This window comes from Plecotus auritus (assembly GCF_963455305.1).
Source record: "Plecotus auritus genome assembly, chromosome: 7".
Taxonomy (NCBI): domain Eukaryota; kingdom Metazoa; phylum Chordata; class Mammalia; order Chiroptera; family Vespertilionidae; genus Plecotus; species Plecotus auritus.
In genome coordinates this window covers 9,435,036-9,456,488 of record NC_137774.1, presented here as the reverse complement: position 1 = coordinate 9,456,488, position 21,453 = coordinate 9,435,036, and the positions used below count along the sequence as shown (strand labels likewise).

The window sequence follows — 21,453 nt, the reverse complement described above, 5'->3', positions numbered from 1 at the left end:
TTTAAATTTGGACTCTTGATTCTGTTGCATTGAGCTGTAAATCTATTTTTTCTTGTTAATTTTTTTATTTAAAAATTCAGATACAATTTACACACAGTAAAATTCACCCTCTTGAGTGTTCGTGAGTCCTGACACACACAGTGGTATATCCATCATCATGACCAAGATACACAACAATCCATCACCTCCTGCAAGTCCCGGTGCCCTATTGTCAACCCCTCTCCCCCTTCCCCAAACCCAGATCTGTTTTCTGTCTTTATAGATCCACATCCTCCAGAAATCCATACACGTGGAATCTCATAGCACTCAGCCCTCTGAGTCTGACTTCCCTCGCCAACCTATCCTTCAGCACCTAGAGTGAACTTTCCAGAATAGATATCGGTGCCTCTACGTAAGCCCAGATAGACATTGCAGGGTCTGGCCTCTGTCCACAGTTCCTGCCGGTCTGGACAGACAGGATGGGTGGCTCTTAAACCAGGTTTACAGAACAACCACCTGAGGGCTTGTCAATACCATACATTCCTGTCTTGGCCCCAGAGACAGGTTCAGTAAGTGGGGAGGAGCACAGGGATCTGTTTTTTTGCACAAGCCTAGGACAGTGGTCGGCAAACTCATTAGTCCACAGAGCCAAATATCAACAGTACAACGATTGAAATTTCTTTTGAGAGCCAAATTTTTTAAACTTAAACTTCTTCTAACGCCACTTCTTCAAAATAGACTCGCCCAGGCCATGGTATTTTGTGGAAGAGCCACACTCAAGGGGCCAAAGAGCCGCATGTGGCTCGCGAGCCGCAGTTTGCCGACCACGGGCCTAGGGAGATGTGGAGGCAGGTGGTCACAGGCCACGCTGGAAAAGCACCACCGAGTCGAAAGCACTTGCGGTTCCCCATACCTTCCACACCTCCCTTCTTGCCCCACACAGCCTCCCCTCTGCTCATTGTCACTTCCACGGAGAAGGCTCCCCTGACTCCCTAGGTGAGTCATTCTCCCAGCAGAGTTGTCACCTGTCATTTCTTATTGTTTGTGTGAGCCTTTGATTAACATCAGTCTCCCTGCCTGGGCAGTTTGAGGACAAGGGTGGGGTTTGTTTTTGTTGCTCACCGCTGGATTCCCCAGTACCAAGCACGGGGTTAGCATATAGTAGGTACTTAACAAATACCAGTTGAATGAATGAAGGAATTATTGAGGGAACTGTCTACTGTGCTTTGCACAAGCTGCTCCGTGGCCCGGGCGACCTCTCCCCTCCCCGACTTCTTTGCTTAGTCCACTCATACTGGTTTTTCCTAGAAAAATCCAGTTTGGAGAAAGTTGAGGCTGGAGCCTTTTCTCATGGTCTCCCCCAGGGCAGACCTCTTATCACCTTGTGGATTGTTTGTTTACTCAGCCATTACCCGCTTCTGGCTGGGAGGTTGCCGCTGCCTTTGATCTCAGCTTCCCAGATCCTCCTCCAGCCCTAGTGTTTGCCTAATGCTGCAGGAGAGCGCTAGAGTGAGGGCTCTCAGGGAGTCCCCTGGCACCTGGCCAGAGCTTTGCCTAGATCACTCCTCCCACCAAGAGACCCTGACTTAGCCCTTCAATTTCAGAAGGAGAAGCTGAGTTTCTAGACTTTGCTTAGAAGGAAGGACATACTCTGAGTGCCTCTTAGGAGCCAAGATGCCGCTTGGGTGACTAGACTGGCTGGAGGTCAAGGGACAGGCTTCCCTCTTTTGCAGAGTGCCCTTTGCCCCAGGGGGTGGGACCGATAGCCCCCTTGCTTGGCCAATGAACAGGTTTGGAGAAGGGACAAGGGGAGGAGTGGGCGGGGCCGTTTCCCCCTACTTCCCCGCCCCCAGCTTCTCCCTGACAGGCGACGTGGACTCTAGATCTTCGCTCTGGAGGCGGTTCAGGTCGACTGTCTCCGCCTCTTCCCTGGCACCTGCTGCCAGGCTGAAAAGGACAAAAACAATCCCAGCCGGCGTCGAGTTTCAGGGAGTCCCCGCCCCTAGGGTGCTTCCTCCTCCCAGGCCCCTTTCCAGGCCCCGCCTCCACCTGCACAACAAATTTTAGTTTCCTTGGGCCAGAAGCGGGTACACACAGGGCTGCTCACGCTCCCCCACTCCCACTTCTACCTCCGAAGTGGGGACACCCTCCTGCCACCTGTAGAGAAGAGGGAGTGGATTTGAAACCCAGTCCAGGTATCTAGGGTCCCTAGACTGAGCCGGATTTCGGACCCTGTGTCCTACGACTCCTGCTGAGGCTTTTCCAGGTAAGGGGACCGAGATCGATCCCAGGTGACAACCTGCTGTCACCCCCAAGACGCACCGGGGCCCCAGGCTGTGCTGGTCTCAGGGCCACGGGCTGGCTGGCTGCCCAGGTGAGCGGCTGAGCCGCCGACTGGCTCCCCCTTCCCCCACTCGGTGATGTCAGGCCGAGGGCGGGGGCAGGAGGGGGACAGGTAGTTAAGGGCCTGGCGTCTCCCTCCCAAACCCGCGGCCCCAGCCCAGGTGTACCTGTGCGCAAGGTCCAGGTAAGGACCAAAGCGGGCATTTTGTCTTGGGGGTGCGGAGCCCCGGCAGGTCCGGGGTCCATGTGGAAAGACTCGGCCTCCTGCTGAGTTACCCCGGCCGCCTCACTTGCTCTTTTCCTCGAGTTTCTCATCCGGCCCCCTCCTCACCATCTGCCCTCAGACTCTCCCTGTTCCCATCTCCTGTCCTCTTCATTCCTACCCTCCCGCCCTGTCGGCACCCACCCCGCTCTCCTGGACGGACCGGGCGATGGGAGCGGGGAAGTAAGAGCTCAGGTTCTTCCCTTTCGGAGACGCGCTTTCCCGCTGAAACTAGCCCCTCCCCATTCCCGGAAGGCGAGCTGGGAGGGGGTCTGAATCCCGAGCCAGCTGCCGGGAGTCGCTCCCTGTTCAGCCTGGTTTTACCCCAAGTTTGAGGTTCCCCAAGTTTATCAAAGACCAACGTCTCCACGGCGGGGCCGGGGGCACCCTCCCATCTGTGTGGAGGGCAGTAAAAGAGAGGGGTTCGAGAGGATTGTCTCTCTCCGCTCAGGACCACAGTCCTGCCCTCGATGGGCAGCGGGGACGGGGCAGGCGGGGGGCGGGGGGCGCCCCCCTGGCTCAGGACGCAGTGGGCTTCGAAGTGGAAGGCTGGGTGCTGCGGCGGTCTGCAGCGCACGCGGCCTGGGGAGAGAGTGTGTCCTGGGGTGTGTGTGGACGGGTGGAAGGGGGGAGATGGTCTTGTATGACCGAACTGGCTGGAGAAAGAGCGGGGTCCGGGTCTGGGTCGCCCTGGCACTTTGGGGATGGAGAATGCACCTGTCGGCCGTTGGAAGGCGTCCCAACCCTACACCCCCTTCTCGGTCTGCCTACCCTGGACTCTGCTCTCCCCCCCGATCCCCTGCTGGGGGGCCCTTCTTGAAGGCAAGCGGCCTGTAATGATTAACTCCCCGGACACTGGAGCATTCTTCCCAAATTAAACTTTAAAAGAGCTGCCCCCTTCCCATTGGGTGTTTTTTTTTTTTTTTTTTTTTTTTTTTTTTACTAAGCGAGGGAGTGGGCGGGGCCTCAGGGTCCTGGTCCCTCCCTCCAACTCCGGGTCACAAAAGGGTTTACCGCCTCCTCACCTGGGCCCTTGCACCCTAAGAGCACCCCCAAAGATTAAGCCTTGCCCCCTACAATCAATCCCGATGGAGGCGGGGCATGGAGTACCGGACAACACCTGGGCCTTCCCGCCACGTCCAGACCCCGGGCCCAGGCCTCTGCCCTGTGAGCCCCGCCCCCACCCTGGGAAGCACGGACGGTGGCCTTGTTTTTTTATTGGCCCTAAACAATGGCCCTGCCACCCTCCGCACCTCGGGGCCCGCCAGGTGGGGCAAGATTCAGGAAGTAAACAAGGAGGCACGGAGGGCGGGAACGAGGGTGGGGCCGGAGCCACCGGGCAGGGGAGGCGCTGGGGGAGCCGCCGCCGGGACTTGAAGCATTGAGGGGTCAAATTGATTTGGGAGTTCTATTTCTTAAACACGCGAATTTCCTAGGCTCCCAGTTTGAAAACTTTATTTTTAATATATTTTTATTGATTTCAGAGAGGAAAGGAGCGGGAGAGGGAGATAGAAACATCAATGATGAGAATCATGGATTGGCTGCCTCCTGCATGTGCCCTACTGGGAATGGAGCCCGCAACCCGGGCATGTGCCCTTGACCGGAATCTGTTTTGGGGGAATAGCTCCAAGTTGCCCAGGGGAAGAGCTAAGAGGGTCAGCCCCTTAGCCCCTCTCCCTCGTCCTCCCTGGAATGAAGCTACCAGGGCTGTTTGACATATTAGCTAGGGGTGGTGGTGGTGGTGGTGGTGGGATTGTTTTGGTGTTGATATACTGGTGTTAATTGATGGTGAATGGTGGGTGTGGCTTCCCCTTCCAGCAAGACCCTAAGCCCCCTCCCTGTCTCTCTCCTGGGCCTTTCCTTATCTGCCTGTCTGTCCTCTTAGATGTTTCACTCCTGCTCCTGGGGTACACCTCTGGCCAGGACACTAGGACAATGTGTTTGGAGGACCCTCATCCCGCAAGGAAGATGTGGATGAGTCTCCTGGACCTGCTGAGTCCTGGGTGCTAGAGGTGGGCTGCAGCAGCAGAATGAAAGCCTGAGAGGTCCCAGACAAAGGAGGGAGCATTTTGAGGTTTCTTTGGGTGAATGAGGAGCACCACTGGGAGGTTGGCTCCACTCCAGATGGGCCTCTGAATCCAGGCCAGGCTTTTCTTCTCGCTTTCCTGGGTGAGGGGGCTCCTGGGCTGGGTGATAGTTACTGGACTGCCTACGGATTGCAAGTCTCACCTGGACTGGAGAAGTGGAGGTAGGCCCAGGGTAGGGAAGGAGGAGATGATGTCAAAAGAGCCTCAGGCCCTGCATCCTCTCCCTCCCCCATCTTGTTCCCTACCCTGTGCCTCCCATTCCTCCAAGCTGGCAGGTTGGGGGCGGGAGTAGAGGGTGGGTGGTGGGTAGAGGCAGGGTTGTTTGTGTTTCTCCTAAGCCAGGAAGTTGTGCAGATGACTCAAGGTTGAATGGAGAGCCCCAGGCAGTGCTGCCCCGCCCCACCTTGACTCACCTGTCCCCCAAATCCCCTCATTCTCTCACTTAAGGGCCAGGGGCCTGCCACATCTTGGGGGGTGGGGATGGGGGTCAATCCCAGGTGCCCAAGGCAGCCTAACAACAATGGTCTGATATCCAGAGAGCAGGCAGGGGGCTGGAATTTTCGAGGTCTTCCAGGTCCTCCCAGGTCTCAAGCAGCCAAGGGGGTCTTGGTTCCTGTGGAGGAGGGGCCTGCACTGCCTCTCCCCCACAGCGGGCCTCTTTGCCTCATTTCTCCTACTCTTACTTGTCCTGGGCTCCCTGTGGGTGCTAAGATGCGGGAAGACCCTGGCCTGCCGAGGAGACCACTGGGTGGATAAGACAGGAGCCCGGTAATTGGCCCGAGGCCAGCACAGTGCCCTGGGAGCTCTTTGGACTTAATGTGCACATTTCAGGAAGGCTTCTCCGAGGAGGTAGCTGGAGCATTAGAACTTCACGAAAGTTGGGCAGGAGGAAGGGCCTGGGGAGGGCACACAGGTTAGGAAGCTACTGGGGCCAAGGTGTCCTTCTCCCGCCGCAGCTGAGCCTGCCTCCTGCCTTCCTGGTTCCTGTCCGTTCCCACCTCCTTCTTCCCTCGGTGCATCACTCAGCACTTGGGCATGCGTTGCCACAATAGGCTCTGGCAGCCAGGTCTGGCAACTCAACAAAAACCCAGCGCAGAGCCGAGGAGTGAGTGCCCCACATGACACGCTGGAGACAGAGAGGTGACCCTTTGGCCTGACCCCGAGAGCTTGAGGCCAAGACAGTCTGTGGGTCGTGGAGTCTGTTGCTGCACCTTGGCTTGTGGTGGGGTGACCCTCTTCGCTCTTCCCCTGGGCCACTTGGGGCTAAAGGAAGGACACTGGACTAGGGGTCCCAACACTGGCTTCTACGCCCTGGCTCACCTGTGGTGGGAACAAGAATGTTTCCTTCTCGCCCTGGCTGGTGGGCTCAGTGCTTAGAGCGTCACCCCGGGCACCAAAGGGCGAGGATTCCAGGTCAAGGGCACGAACCTGGGTTGCAGGTTCGATCCCAACTCCAGTCGGGTGTGTGCAGGAGCAACCAATCTATGTGTCTTTCTCGCATTGATGCTTCTCTATCTCTCTCTCCCCTCCTCCCTCCCTCCCTCCCTCCCTCCTTCTTTCACTCTCTAGAAATTAATGGAAAAAATACCCTCAGGCCCAGCCAGTGTGGCTCAGTGGTGGAGCCCCACCCAGGAACCAAGAGGTTGACCTTTTGAGTCCCAGTGGGGGCACAAGCCAGGATTGCGGGCCTGATCCCCAGTAGGGGGCGTGCAGGAGGCAGCCGATGGATATTTCTCTCTCATCAGTGTTTCTCCCTTCCTCTCGCTCTAAAATAAATAAAAACAACACATATTTTAGCCCTGCTTGCGTGGCTCAGTGGTTGAGCGTCGACCTATGAACCAGGAGGTCATGGTTCGATTCCCAGTCTGGGCACATGCTGGGTTGCAAGCTCCATCTCTCTCATCATTGATGTTTCTATCTCTTTGTCTCTCTCCCTTCCTCTATAACATCAATAAAAAATATATTTTGAAAAGCCTTTAAAAAATATATCCTTGGGTGAGGATTAACAACAACATGTTTCCTTCTCAGGACTTAGTGCCCCCTTTTGCAAAATGGGCTCACTCTTTCCCCAAAGGCTCCAGGAAAACTCCAGGTAGAGGGGGGGCCATGAGGTGCTGGGTAAACTCCGAGGGGCACCTGACAGCTGTGGGAAGTCAGGAGATCTGGGTCCCCTTGGCCCCTCTCCCCAGGACAAGGCACAAGAGAGGCTGCATTCAGACCCCTCTTCCCTCTCAGATGCCATGGAGCTGGGCCTGTCTCCACCTCATCACAGCAGCTCCCCAGAAGACCTGTACCCAGCCCCTGGGACCCCTCCTGGGACTCCCCCGCCACCCGATGCCCCTCTTCCTGGGGAGGTGAAGAGGTCCCAGCCTTTGTCCATCCCGACCAGCAGGTACAATGGGGTGATGGGGCTGAGGAGGGCTGGGGGAGGGGCGCGGTCAGCACTGGGAAATACAATAGAAGCTTGAAGTCAACTCTTCCCCAACCCACACAGGAAACTTCGGGAGGAGGAGCTGCGGACAACCTCTCTACCCTCCATCCCCAACCCTTTCCCTGAGCTGTGTAGTCCTCCTTCACAAACCCCCATTATTGGGGGACTCTCCAGTGCCAGGGGGCTACTCCCTCGAGACACCAGCTGCCCCCATGTGAGTTGTCCTGGGCAAGAGAAGGCAGGGCTATGGGGGGACTATGGGACTGGGATGGGTATAGCACCACTTCTTAGCGGTGGGGGAATTTGCTCAGGGGTCCCCAAGGACATAGCAGGTGTGGGGAGGGGAAGAACCACCCTTTGCTTTTCCTCAAGTCATCTGCAATTCCTGGGGTGCAGGTAGTAAAAGTGTACAGCGAAGACGGGGCCTGCCGGTCAGTGGAGGTGGCGGCGGGTGCCACCGCACGCTACGTGTGTGAAATGCTGGTGCAGCGAGCTCACGCCCTCAGTGACGAGAACTGGGGGCTGGTGGAGTGCCACCCCCATCTAGCACTGGGTGAGTTGGGGTGCAAGGGGCTGCCTGGGCCAGGAGGCAAGGCTTCACACCTTGGGCTAAGCAGATGGCTCCTCCCTGCGGTCCGGCTGATCTCCACTGACCCCTGCTTTTTGCCTTTGACGCCAGAGCGGGTCTTGGAGGACCATGAGTCCGTAGTGGAAGTACAAGCTGCATGGCCGATCGGCGGAGACAGCCGCTTTGTCTTCCGGAAGAACTTCGCCAAGTATGAACTGTTCAAGAGCTCCCCAGTGAGTATGTGTGTGTGTGGGGCGGGGGGGGGGGGGCGGTAGGGGAGGGACTCTGGGCAATGGGACACCCTGATCCCTAACCTGGACCCTCAGTCTCTGACTCCGGACTCCCCTCTGCCCCAGCACTCCCTGTTCCCAGAGAAGATGGTCTCCAGCTGTCTGGATGCACCGACGGGCTTATCACATGAAGACCTCATCCAGGTGAGGAAACGCGCATCGTCCCGATTCCCCAGGGTCCCCATGGCTTCTCGGCCCTTAAGCCTTGGGCCTCCCCTCCGTGGGGTGGAGAGAACCTAGCGAAGTTCTAAGGGACTGTGGACGTGTCTTTTCCCTGCGTGAGCATTAGTTTCTTCATCGGTTAAATGGGGACAATAAATGCATGTGGAGCAACTCCTTTCATAAGGGCAGGTCCTGGGAAGGCGCAGTGCCTGCGTGCTGCATGTTTTCTGCGTGTTTTCTGTATGTTTTGTGTGTGTGTGTGTGTGTGTGTGTGTGTGGCCTCCGCTAGGCCTCTCACCCGCTTATTTTTTTAAATTATTTTTATTGATTTCAGAGAAGGGAGAGGGAGAGAGAGATAGAAACATCAATGATGAGAGAGAATTATTGATCAGCTGCCTCCTGCACGCCCCCTACTGGGGATCGAGCCTGCACCTGGGCATGTGCCCTTGACTGTAATCGAACCCAGGATCCTTCGGCCTGCAGGCGGATGCTCTATCCACTGAGCCACACCGCCTGGGGCGGCCTCTCACCCTCTTGCTCTCCTCTGGCCGCAGAACTTCCTGAATGCAGGCAGCTTCCCAGAGATCCAGGGCTTCCTGCAGCTGCGGGGGTCAGGACGGAAGCTCTGGAAGCGCTTCTTCTGCTTCCTGCGCCGGTCTGGCCTCTATTACTCCACCAAGGGCACCTCCAAGGTGAGGTCTTTCAGGTGACAGTCCCGGCCCCTCGGAAACCCCATCCGGGTCCTGCTAGGTGTTGCCTCTTCCCTGTTGGAACTCCTGGACCTTTCTCCCCTTGGGCCCTGAGACCCTCAGCTGCTCCTCTCTCCGGCCCAGCTTACCTGCCCCAGGAGGCAGCAGTGGGAAAGGCAGGTGGACTGAGTTCGAGTCCTGCTTCTATTTCGATTTGCTGTGTGACCTGGGGCACTTCTCCGCCCCTCTCGGCCGGATACCTCCTCAGCCAGCTTGGTTGGGCAGTAATTGGGGGATAGAGTCTGCCCGCCCCAAGTCCTTCTCACCTGTGCTGAGCAGGATCCGAGGCACCTGCAGTACTTAGCAGACGTAAGCGAGTCCAATGCGTATGTGGTGACTCAGGGCCGCAAGCTGTATGGGATGCCCACGGACTTCGGCTTCTGTATCAAGGTGAGGGCCCGGGCCTGGCCTGGGAGGGAGTGGGGACTGCTCAGCGCCCCCTGCATCCTCCCTGGGGCTTCTGAGCTCTGTCTGGGACACGCAGACTCCTCTCCCTGCGCCTGCCCCGGCCCCTGCCCCGGCCCCTGCCCCTGCCCCTGCCCCTGCCCCTGCCCCACGGAGACAGGAGACAGGAGACGGAGGCCAGGTCCTGAAGGCCGATAATGAATCAGCCAGTTTCCTTCCCCGCAGCCGAACAAGCTTCGACATGGCCCCAAGGGGCTCCGCATCTTCTGCAGTGAGGACGAGCAGAGCCGCGCCTGCTGGTTATCCGCCTTCCGCCTCTTCAAGGTGAGGCCCTGGCAGCGGCGTGGGGCTGGCCCCGCCCCCGGAGGTCTCCAGAACGAGGGCCATCATTCTGCTCTCGGAATCCTGCGTCCAAGGCTGGAGTCACAGCTCTGGCTTCAGCACGCTCCTGATCCCGGGGCAGCTCTTGGGGAGGCCGGTCTGGGGGTGTCACGGCCCACACCCCTGCACCTGCTTGACCTCGGGCCCTCTTTCTCTCTCCACACCCCAGTATGGGGTGCAGCTGTATAAGAATTATCAGCAGGCACAATCTCGCCACCTGCGCCCGTCCTGTGTGGGGTCCCCACCCCTGGTGAGTGTACACAGGGGCATGAGTTGGGGTGGATACCGGACCCCGTTCCGGGTACACTGGGGTCCTGTTCTGACCCCTCCCCTCCCCGTTCTGTCCCACGTGCAGAGGAGCGTCTCGGATAACACCCTGGTGGCGATGGACTTCTCTGGCCACACGGGGCGCATCATCGAGAACCCCCGGGAGGCTCTGAGTGTCGCCCTGGAGGAGGCCCACGCCTGGCGGGTGAGGCGCCAGCACTCACCTGCATGTTTGTCCTGGGGAGCGGCTCTCCATATGGGTTTCCATGGAGGGGAGGGGGAGAGCGGTGCGGGGAGGCCTCCAGGTGCAGAAAGGGGCTCTGTATTCTTTGGGGCGGGGCGATATCCCAGCCAGGCCCTGCCACCCCCGACCCTTGTTTCCCCTCTGCTCTGCAGAAGAAGACGAACCACCGTTTCAGCCTGCCCACCCCATGCTCCAGCACCAGCCTCAGTGCAGGTGGGTGAGGGCGCAGCCTCCCTGGGGCTGGGGGCGTCTCTGCGCCCTCATGGCGGGGGGCGTGATTAGTAGGAGGATCCCCTCCTCAGAGTGACTGCCCACCTGTCTGCCTCTCACCCCAGCCATCCACCGAACCCAACCCTGGTTCCATGGACGAATCTCCCGTGAGGAGAGCCAGCGGCTCATCTCCCAGCAAGGCCTGGTAGACGGGTAAGGGGCAGGGCTGGGCGGGGCAGCAGGCCCTGGGGTAAGGGAGACCCTGAGCGAAGGAGGCCGTCCGGTGTCCTCGGCTGATGTGGCCCCGTCTCCTGGCAGACTGTTCCTGGTCCGGGACAGCCAGCGGAACCCTCAGGGCTTTGTCCTGTCTCTGTGCCATCTGCAGAAAGTCAAGCATTATCTTATCCTGCCGGTGAGTCATCCCTAGATCATCGGTTGCCCCCCGGTGGTACCTGGACCCCTGGTGGTCCGTGAGGTCCGAAAGGTTGGCGACCGCTGCCCTAGATGCCCGCAGTGGAGACACGGGGCTCCCAGCGGCCAGTCGCCTCCACCCTCCCCTCCCGGTCCCCAGCGTGTCTGGGGTCTCCGGCTCTCTCCTTTCTCCCTGCACAAGCAGTGGGGACCTCAGGCCTGGCCCAGGAGGGAGCCCCTTAGGCTCATGCCCCTCCCTGACCGCCCACCCCTGGCTCTGCCCCAGAGTGAGGAGGAGGGCCGCCTCTACTTCAGCATGGATGAGGGCCAGACTCGCTTCACCGACCTGCTGCAGCTCGTGGAGTTCCACCAGCTGAACCGCGGCATCCTGCCCTGCTTGCTGCGCCACTGCTGCACCCGCGTGGCCCTCTGACCGGGTGGCAGCAGGCCTGTGTCTCAGCCCCGGGCTCATAGGGTGGGCTCGGAGGGTCAGAGGGTGGGGACAGGATCGAGAATAATTGGAAGGCTCCCCCCACTCCAGTTTTCTCCTCTGCTCCTTTGCTTCACTGAAACAGTAAGTGCCCCCCGCCCCGCCCCCCCCCCCAGTTCACCCTTAATCCCTCTTCTCAAGGGAAGGCACTTGGGGTGACCCTCTCCCCTTCAGGAAGCTCCTTTCTGGGCACTACTCTGGGGCAAGGCATTATGGGAGAAATGGGGGTATCCCAGGTGGTCTGATGCCCCACACTTTGTACAGACTGAGGCCAGTTGATCTGCTCTGTTTTATACGCCTTACAATAAAGGTTATTTTTGGATACACTTGTGAGTTCGGTCTGGCCAGACCTGGCTTGCTGGGGTTGAGAAGGGAAGGAGGAGAGGTGTGCACCAGGCCTTGATGAATGTGTCAGATGGATAGATGCCACTTACTGGCCAGCCGGGATGTTTCTGAGGGGAGGGCCGTGGTCCTGGTCATCTGAGAGCCCCCAGTGCCCAGCGTGGAGCCTGACCCATAGCGGGTGCCCAATATTGCTTGTGGAATGAATGAGTGGACAAGGGACTGTCATCCAGATGAGATTTCCTAATAGGGCCTACGTCTATGGAGGTAACTCTGATGGGCCTGGGCTGCGGAGATGAGTCAGACAGCATCCCCATCCTCTACAAGTCCTGGGCTGACTGGTCCTGACAAACACACAGGTGTATGTCCACCACCAAGTCACAGAACGGCTCCAGTACCTACCCCCACTGTCAACCCCTCTCTCTCCTCCCCAACCCTAATCTGCTTACCGTCCTAATAGTTCTGCGCCTTCCAGAAAGCCTTTATGGAATCCTACAGCACTTGGCCCTCTGGGTCTCGCTTCCCTCTCCAACCTAGCTTCATCATCCAGAGTGATTTTTTCAAAATAGAAATCTGCTCACTCCCCTGTGCCTGCCCTCACACCCAGACAGATCCTGCAGGGTCAGGTCTCTGCTCACTGCCCCTGCCGGCCTTTTATTTTTTTATTTTTATTTTTTTTAAATATATTTTATTGATTTTTTACAGAGAGGAAGGGAGAGGGATAGAGAGCTAGAAACATCGATGAGAGAGAAACATCGATCAGCTGCCTCCTGCACACCCCCTACTGGGGATGTGCCCGAAACCAAGGTACATGCCCTTGACCAGAATCGAACCCGGGACCCCTCAGTCCGCAGGCCGACGCTCTATCCACTGAGCCAAACCGGTTTTGGCGAGCTGGCCTTTTTTTTGTCTGAAGACTTTTGTTTAACAGTTTTAATAATTGTGGCGCTTCTAAAAATATATGTATATATAGTTTTATTGATTTCAGAGAGGAAGGGAGAGGGAGAGAGAGAGAAACATCAATGATGTGAGAGAATCATTGACTGGCTGCCTCCTGCACGCCCCCCACTGGGGATCGAGCCCACAACCCAGGCATGTGCCCTTGGCTGGAATTGAACCCGGAACTCTTCAGTCCACAGGCCAATACTCTATCCACTGAGCCAAACCAGCTAGGGCCAACTAAGTGTTATTTTTATTTTATTTTATTTTATTTTATTTATTTATTTATTTATTTATTTATTTATTTATTTATTTATTGTCAATCCATTGGCTGACTATATTGACAAGATACTGATTGGTTACATGTTGAAGAAAACATACAATACAAAATACAGAGAAAGTTGGTTCCATTCCCACCCACTCCCCCCTTACCCACCCACCCCCCAAATACTCATCATCGTGATTTGGTCAGAACAGGGCTCAGAGCCATAAGTGTTATTTTTGCCAAGAAATCAAATCTAAATCTGGATCCAACGGTTAGTTCAGCGGTTTTCAGCCGGTGTGCCGCAAGAATTTCTAAAGCATACACTACCTGACTATAGTCAGGGCACTGACCTTTTCCCTTAGCCCCATGGTCGGCAAACCGCGGCTCGAGAGCCACATGCGGCTCTTTGGCCCCTTGAGTGTGGCTCTTCCACAAAATACCACAGCCTGGGCGAGTCTATTTTGAAGAAGTGGTGTTAGAAGAAGTTTAAGTTTAAAAAATTTGGCTCTCAAAAGAAATTTCAATCGTTGTACTGTTGATATTTGGCTGTGTTGACTAATGAGTTTGCCGGCCAGCTGCCCCACAACAGTAACCACCCGGTGTGAATGAATCAAAATTATACCAATTTTTTTTGTCAGGTCAGCAAAAAATATATTTGTTGGTGTGCCGCAGAATTTTAGTAATTAGTTTGTGTGTGCCAGGAAGTGAGGTAGGTTGAAAAGCACTGGACTAGTTTATCGGAAATACAGGGAACAGGAACATGTGGGATGACACATGGAGACTCAATGACCAGAATCCACACTGGGAAACTTCAGAGCACACAACCCAGTTTCTTCAACAACAAAACATATTTCAAGAAAAGATGGGGAATCTAGTTTTCAAGAAATTTAGACATATATCAACCAAATATAATGTGACCTTATTTGATTCAAATCCAAACTAGTTAACTGCAAAAAAAAAAAAAAAAAAAAGGAAAAAAAAAACCCCAACCATAAAAAACCACACATTTATGAGCAATTAGGGGAAATTTGAACTCTGATGAGATATTTGGTGATATTAAGGAATTAATTTTTGAAGGTGTGACACTAGTATTGTGGTTATGCTTTTTAAAAAGTCTTTCATTCTGAAGTATTTATTGGTGAAATGATATCTCTGCTTTAAAAATATGTGTATATATATATTTTTTAATTGATCTCAGAGAGGAAGGGAGAGATAGAAACATCAGTGATGAGAGATAATCATTGATCGGCTGCCTCCTGCACACCCTCTAACTGGGGATGGAGCCTGCAACCCTGGCATGTGCCCTGACCGGAATAAAAACGTGACCTCCTAATAAAAAATACAAAAAAACCCATGACCTGGTTTAAGGGTCGATGTTCAACCACTGAGCCACACTGGTTGGGCTCAGCTTCGTTTTTAAAATAACCCAGAGTTAGGGGAGAGGGTGTGGGTAGAGTCATGGGTTGGTTATGAATTGATACTGGATTAAAGCTGGATAAAGGGAACACAGGGAGTCACTAAATTCTTCTCTAAGCTTGAAAATTGGATTATTATATACATGTTTACTGTAGAATCTCCACAGGAAGGAGTGTCTGGGCTGAGAAGGGTTGTCCACTCCCTGGCCCTAGTGAGGCCTGCCAGTCAATCCGCGTGCTTTGAACGATGGATTGTGGCGCTCCCTTGCGGGGTTGCATCTGCCCCAAGGAAGGGACAGATTTTTTTGATTTTTTTAAATTTTAGAGAGGACGGGAGAAGGAGAGTTCGAAACATCAAAGAAGAGAATCATTGATCTGCTGCCTCCTGCACGCCCCCTACTGGGGATGGAGCCCGAAACCCGGGCATGTGCCCTGGACCAGAATTGAACCCCGGACCCTTCAGTCCTCAGGCCGTCGCTCTAGCCACTGAGCCAAACCAGCTAGGGCCGGGCAGGTTTTTCTTTGCTGGGCACCTTGGCTGTTTAGCTGTAGCTGCGTTTTCATGGTAAGGGCCTCTCTTGGGGTGGTTTTCAGGAGACTGAGAGGCCAATGTCACTCTTTCAGGGGCACCACGTGGATCCTGCTAGGATCTCCGTAATGGAGCTGGGCCCTATGACCTTGGAGTTGGAGGGGATGCTGTATGCAGGGATGGGATGGGCCACCCCCATCGGAGTCACAGCCAATTCCTCTGTATCTACCTGCCCAACCTGCGCCCTGAGTGAAATTTGGGATGGTACAAGTGGGCATTCCTACCAGACTGCTCCAGTTTTCCAATGCATTCCACCTGTCTCCTTCCTCCCCGCCTTGGCTCACCTACACCCATCGGTCCCCATGCACGTTTCCACCTTTCTACCTTCTCCCAAACGGAGCCACCCCGTCCCACACATCTGAGGGGTGAGCTGGAAGGTGGGGAGGGTTGGCTGGGTGAACAGGGTATGACCTGAGTCAGGTGAGCCTGGAGTGGGAGTGAGGATGCACCGCGGGACCATCCCATAGTCGCTCTGGCACCAAAGCACGTGCGAGTGTGATCTGCACCCGCAGCTCGCCCTTCCGGCCCCCCCTCCTTCTGGAACAACCCTTTCTGCACGCGGTTGCTGCCACTCGGCGAGGGGCGGGGGGCCATGGACCGTCGGGCAGGGTGGGGGGTGGAGTGCAGGCACCTTCTCAGCAGAGGCACCCCGGTCTCTGGAAGGCCCGGCCGCTTCGCCAGGGGGCGCGCTTGGCGGGGCGGTGTCTGGCGCTCAGCGCCGTCGGTCCCCGTAGCGCCCCAGCAATGAGTCCATGGGTCGCGGAGCTAGGGGGTTAGCTTGTTCATTGCGAGTCTGTGGGCTGAATGGATGGAGGTCTGAGCGCCGCATCCTAGCTTCGTGGTGCGGCATCGGTGGAGCGAACGCCAGGCAAAACCTCGCGGGCGCGGGGGCTGGGTCCTCACACTCGCAGAGACCCGCGCCCCGGCCGGCTCAGCCGCGCGGCTGCAGTGACACCCAGCGGCCGTGGTGGGAAGTGCAAGCGCTGTTCGCTCCTCTCCTGGTGAAAGGTCGGTGCCCCTCGAGGTTTCCACTCGTGGTTACCAGCGGGCACCCCGGGGAGTGAAGGCCGCGCTCTGCAGACTGTCCCGCGGGGCCCCTCTCCTCCCCTCCCCCAGCTTCCTCCCTGCAGTCGCCCGAGCGCTGGGAGATCCTGCAGAGCTGCAGTGTCCGGAAGGGCGGGGCGGGGCGCAGCGCTGGCGCTGGGCTGTGACCTCGAGCAGTTTCACTTCTGGATCCCGCCCGGGTGTGATGGGAGAGTACCTGGGTGGGGGTGGAGGGGGGGATACGCGGGCGGGCCGAGGTCCAGTGCTCGGGACCCCGAGGAGGGGTGGTTTTTACTCCTTGGTGTCCTGCACCTCACACCCCCGCCCCGTCCATTTTCCATCTCCCTATGGGTTCCACTCCGCTGTCCCCCCGAGCTGTCGCTCCTCCCCAGCTGCCACCGCCTCCGCGGGGGCTGCCGACCCCCGGAGAGGCCCCAAGCGGCGTGGGCGGCAGAAGGAGCGAGCTGTGAAGCCGCAGGCAGGGGGGTTAGGCTGCGGGCTGCTGAGATGCCGAGCTGTTTCTCAGAAGTGCAGCTGCCCCTCCCCTCACACCCCCCTCAGCTCCCACCTCGCACCGCACCGCACCCCTGCCCCCCTCTGCCCAGCCTGAGCTTTCCTCTCTCAGGCACCCCCAACCTGGGAATCTGGTGTCTGGGTTGAGGCAGAATTAAGAGGAGGTCCTGAGAGAGGACGGAGGCCGAGCGTTCAGACCCAGCCTCAGTGCCCATCTTCAGAGCTTCCCACTGTCACCTCCCTGTCCCCTGCATGCCTATGGGCCAGGATTGGAAGTTCACAGACCCGTTTAAAAAGTGGCCACTTGGGCAATCACGGGCCGCCATCGCCCCAGCTCCAGCGCATCACCTGGGTGGGTGGGAGAACAGGAAGAGGGAACAGGCCTTCTCTGCTATTCTTGCTTCTGGAGTTGGAGGAAAGGCCTGGCTGGAGCCATGGGGTTGAGACCAGGCTGAGTCCCAGGTGGAAGCAACTTCAGAGATCGGACAAGGGAGGGAGGAGGGGCGGAGATCAGGGCCCAACGAGGGAAAGCAAAGTGCCCAGGGTACCCAGAGAGTGGCAGGGCTAGGATAGGAACCCAGGGGTCCAAACCGCCCAGCTGGCGTCTGCACCAGGCAGTCATTTGCTTTATTGAGACTCCAGAGCGTGTCTGGAGTCAGGGACTCTGGCTGCTTTCCGGCGCCCCCCCCCCCGCCCCCCATAGGTCTAGAGAGGGCAGTTAGGGCCTGTGAGAGGGAGGTGGAGGTGCTGAGAGTGTGATTCCAGTGGGGGTGGCATGGGGATTAAGCAGTGGAAGGGTGAGCCTGGGGGAGGAGGTGGCATCTGCCCCCCTAGTTCCCATCCATCAGCTGCCTCAGGGCTGTGGTTTGTCTGACTAGGTAGCTCCTCTGGGCTAGGGGGCCAGAGGGCTGAGGTGATGGGAAAAGGCTGCTCTGGGGCTTCCTGCCCCCTCAGTCCTAGGGAAGGGGGGCAGTTTACATCACCCTCTAACCTCCATTCTTTCCACTGCAGCGTTCTTTCCTTGGGTATGTGCATGTTATTTTGGGGGAAGGTCTGTTATTTGGGGGGAAGGGAGGCAGCTGCCTACTTCACAGGTCAAGACAGGGTTAAAAACAAAACCACAGCCAATTCAACACCCCGTGTCCTTCAGGGACTTTCCATGACACCTTCCTTCCCCCTCTCCCCCCAGCCAGGGAGTACCTCCCCAGAGGGCCTCCCCACCCCAGGTGCAGTGGCTTTTGGCTTTTATGCAAACAACTGTCTGACCCAGGAATGCTTTGCAGCCAGAACTTCTGTCATGGGCTGCATGCACTCCTCCACCATCCCTCAGCTTTCCTGGCCTTCCCAGAGCTCCCACCTCCATGCCTCCTCAAACTCTGGATGCTAGGAGGTGGGAGGCAGGGAAGACAGTCCTTATCCCTCTGCCTGCTGGGTGGCAGTTGCCTGCAGGTGGAGGTTTGGGCTCCACAGCCTGTGTGAATGGCCTGGTTGTGTTGAGTGGGGGTAGGGGTGGAGGGGGGAGGATGCAGGTGTGGGGTGGCCTCCACTGCCAGGCCCACCACCCTCTAAAGCATCAAACTCGTTCCCAAGAATTAGGAAATTGTCCTTAAGCTGGAAATCCCTTCAGCCCCAACCCCAGCACCAGCCAGCTGTGATCTCTCTCTGCTGCTCGTTGGCAAAGGGGATCTGAGTGTCCCTGTCTTCCTTTTTCTCCCAAGTGGTTTCTGCTTTGAGAAGGGAGCGGGATGGAGACAGCCACCCTCTATTCTCTCCAAGGCTGAAAGTCAGCTACCGAGAGGGCACGTTTGAATGTGTTTGATGTTACAAGACAAAGACGGGCTGCAGTGCCAGTCCCCTCTCCCTGCCCTTGGTGGTGAGACTGGACAACCTGCTGCAGAGCCTCCAAACAGTCCGGTGGTGCTGAAGGGGGGGATCTGGTGCTGAAGGTAGAGCCGGCAAAGGCTGCCACCAGCCTGGCCCCATGTTTGCTAATCCGGAACCTCCTGTCTCTTCCACAGAAGGGAAAGGGAAGGTGTTCTGGATGAGGCTGAGCAGCCGGACCACCTCTCAGACCCTCTTCTGACATTTTCTGAGAGACAGCCGAAGACATCAGGACAGGAAGAATCCTGTGCAATCCCTGTGCTAGTCTCCGAGTTTCCCCAGCACCTCAGGTGGGGCCCCCAGGCGTCTACACACTGTGGTTAAGTGTGGTTCAGCAACTGCAACATGAGTTTCCCAACATGGATGTTTCTGGAACCCCAGAGATGATGAAGTCAGGGCTCGCCTGTCTTCCAGGAAGCATCCCTGCTGGGAGGGAGGACAGAGTGGTGTCTTGAAATTAATTGGAAGACACTATGCTGAATGTATTGATCCTGTCAGGTCCAGGCCCCAAACTCCTTGGGTCCCCTGAGTGAACCAAGGACCAGTGGAACCAGAACCTCACTACGGAGACAGGATGCCAGGGGCGGGCTCAGCAGGGCGTCTGGAGGGATGCTTTATTTTGGCAATAGTTCCGTTCATCTTGGTCCTTGGACGTCAAGCAACAGCCAGAGGGGCTAAATCAGGAACTACTCCTAGAGGCAGGATTGAAGCCTTCCATTTTCTGACAGCAGCAACTACAAATGATAGGCATGAACAATGACTAATTTTAAACACACCAGTATTTTTTTATTTTTCAGTGTAAAAATCAAACACAATAAACTTTGAAAACTATCAGCAGGGTCGGTTTTGATGCGAGGATGCACTCATTATGGTTTCGGCAAGGTTAGCATTGCTACATTTCAGGAGCTGGCTCTAAACACTTTACTGAGATCAGGGCACCTTACCGAGCTCCTAACGGTTGGGCTCCTGGAAAAACTCAAGAGAAGTCAAGAGGGAAGGTCACTGCTGGGCAGGGAGGGCATTTCTGAGAAACCCAGATGAGAATGCTATGAGCACAGGCTGTGTCAAACTGCTCAGCAAGGTCTCCCTCCCTCGCTCCTGGTGGAAAGGCCACTGAGCCCCAAACCACATTCCCTCCCTCCCCTGTCATTCTGCAGGCGAGGGTCATCCACAGACCACACGTGTGGTGGCTTTTGGCAACCAGAACTTAAAAATAAGCTATGGTTTTTCCAACCACCGAAATGATCCCTCACCAAAGCTCGCAGACTGAGAACCACAGTCTGGGTGAAGGGATGTCTGCTTTTCAAATGACCTGCTAATTCTTTGCAACCCACAGTAATTTGGTTTCTGTGAACCCACAGAAGCAGGTCCACCAACAAGGGCCTTGTCTACTAAACTGGAAGAGTCCTTGTGTAAATGAGTCACAGGCAATGGGATCAGTCATGCTGAAGGCTGCCCCATTTTCCCGACATGTGAAAATACACTCTAGAAGCAAAGCTACACTTGCATAGAGAATATGAAATAGGCCCCACGGTGCATGGCACAGGTGGGGGAGAAGGTGGTGGCATTACGGGACAGCTCTCTAGGCTTTCTGGAGTGGGTCAGTGGGGAGATGGACAGCAAGGGCCGTCTGGAGAAACTCTAAGTTGCTTGGGGAATTAATGGCTGAAGGCTCATAGGACAAAGAGGGAGCAAAGCTATTCTACTTCCCTGGCTGCAATGCCATGAAGTACCTGTAGCATGTAGTTAACTCACTTTGGTTCAACATATTTTTTACTCTTATGCCTTAAAACAACATGAAGGAAACTGTGTTAGAGACCAGTTGCCTCCATTGACAACTGAATTATTATTATGGCCCTAGTATGGTCCTTGACTACTTTCCATGTCTTTACATCCAGATATGGTACATATAGTGAAAAATTTGCAAGCATCCAACATAATCCACAGCCCCTAAAAAAAAGTAACATTACCCTATACACAAAATTACATAAAACCTCACATCATCTTTGGGAGGTAGATATCATTATAACCTTACATTTTTTAATCAAAATATTACCATTATAGTTTCAAATAACAATCTCAATGCAAAAGTCAGTCCACTATTGTGACATTTAGAGAGGAAACTTGCATCCAGTTTCTTCCAAATACAAAGATTTGTTTACCATATGGTGGCCTGTGGGGTACAGACTATATACAGCTTGGATAAACAGACGTACAGTCTTGTGTTATGAGCTCACGGAAGTTTAAAGCCAACATGTCTCTTCTGAGTCCAAAGTGCTTAGAGGCAGCAGTCCCCAACCCTGGTTCACTGATCATTCTCAGAACCGCTCAGTCCTTTAGCCTTGGAGAACAGAGTCCTTTTCCTAGGGTGGCCCAGGTCTAGCCTTTGGTTTTAGGTCACAATTGTCCTCTTTATAGGCACTTAAATCCCCAATTATTCTGCTTTTCTGAACTCTGCCTACAGAGAGTCTCTGAACTATACTGTCTGAGCACAAAAATAGTTCCCAATTTTTAAAAAATGATAGATATCTCTGTATCATAAACACAGAGGGGAAGGGGGGTGGGGAGGTAGAAGAGGATCAAGGGGGAATAAATGGTGACAGAGGGTTGACTTTGGGTGGAGAACAAACAATATACAGACAGTGTATTGTGGAATTATACACTTGAAATCTATATAATTATTAAACAATGTCACCCCAATAAATTCAATAAAAATGAAAAGAGAGAGAGAACACTGTATTTCTTCTTCTGCACAGCCTGATGCTATGTTCTAGGACAAAAATTTTCATCTCTTTTTTTACTCTTCTTGAGCTCACAAATCCTAATTTCGAGTCTTTGTGAAAGAGCTCAGACATGTTTGAGGGCTCAAATCTTGAGTGTCCCTGAGTTTCCTAATCTCTATTAGAGATCAAGATACCTGTTCCCAGTGAGATATGCTTTAAAAGTTAGAACTTTAAAAAATTTAACATTTGACATTTCCTTTATGGTCTTACTCCCTGCCTGGGAGATGGATATATATATATATATATATATATATATATATAATCACTGCTTTTTCCCTTAAAACATTTTAAACCTCACATTTAGCAAAGGAGAAAAATAGTGATAAGAGGTTATTTGGAAGAACTTTATGTTGATTTGAGTTTGGGTAATACAGTGTTTCAACCAAGTAAAATTTTGTGTTTT

The 21,453-nt window shown here is 55.0% G+C and overlaps 1 protein-coding gene across 3 annotated transcripts; it reads left to right on the top strand.

Annotated features, from left to right (window-relative positions):
• Positions 1–1,943: 1,943 nt before the first annotated feature.
• On the top strand, positions 1,944–11,611 carry GRB7 (growth factor receptor bound protein 7). Of its 3 annotated transcripts, none has more exons than XM_080680890.1 (15): positions 1,944–2,245; positions 6,907–7,063; positions 7,166–7,316; positions 7,499–7,655; positions 7,782–7,903; positions 8,027–8,104; positions 8,677–8,814; positions 9,151–9,261; positions 9,502–9,600; positions 9,827–9,907; positions 10,013–10,129; positions 10,321–10,381; positions 10,504–10,591; positions 10,697–10,790; positions 11,076–11,611. In XM_080680890.1, exons 2-15 carry the CDS (start codon positions 6,912–6,914, stop codon positions 11,220–11,222), a joined length of 1,596 nt encoding a protein of 531 aa, XP_080537016.1. In that variant the 5' UTR covers positions 1,944–2,245; positions 6,907–6,911; the 3' UTR covers positions 11,223–11,611. The 3 variants fall into 3 exon arrangements, with proteins under 3 accessions (XP_080537016.1, XP_080537015.1, XP_080537017.1); XM_080680889.1 differs by having other exon boundaries at positions 2,033–2,245; positions 7,475–7,655; XM_080680891.1 differs by lacking the exon at positions 1,944–2,245 and adding an exon at positions 2,422–2,506.
• Positions 11,612–21,453: the final 9,842 nt, after the last annotated feature.

Excerpts from the sequence above, each read along its gene's own strand:
- GRB7 (XM_080680889.1), top strand. The coding sequence starts at position 6,912 with ATGGAGCTGGGCCTGTCTCCACCTCATCACAGCAGCTCCCCAGAAGAC. Across the intron at positions 7,317-7,474 it reads GAGACACCAGCTGCCCCCAT|TCATCTGCAATTCCTGGGGT; the intron begins GTGAGTTGTCCT and ends CTTTTCCTCAAG. Across the intron at positions 9,601-9,826 it reads CCGCCTTCCGCCTCTTCAAG|TATGGGGTGCAGCTGTATAA; the intron begins GTGAGGCCCTGG and ends TCCACACCCCAG.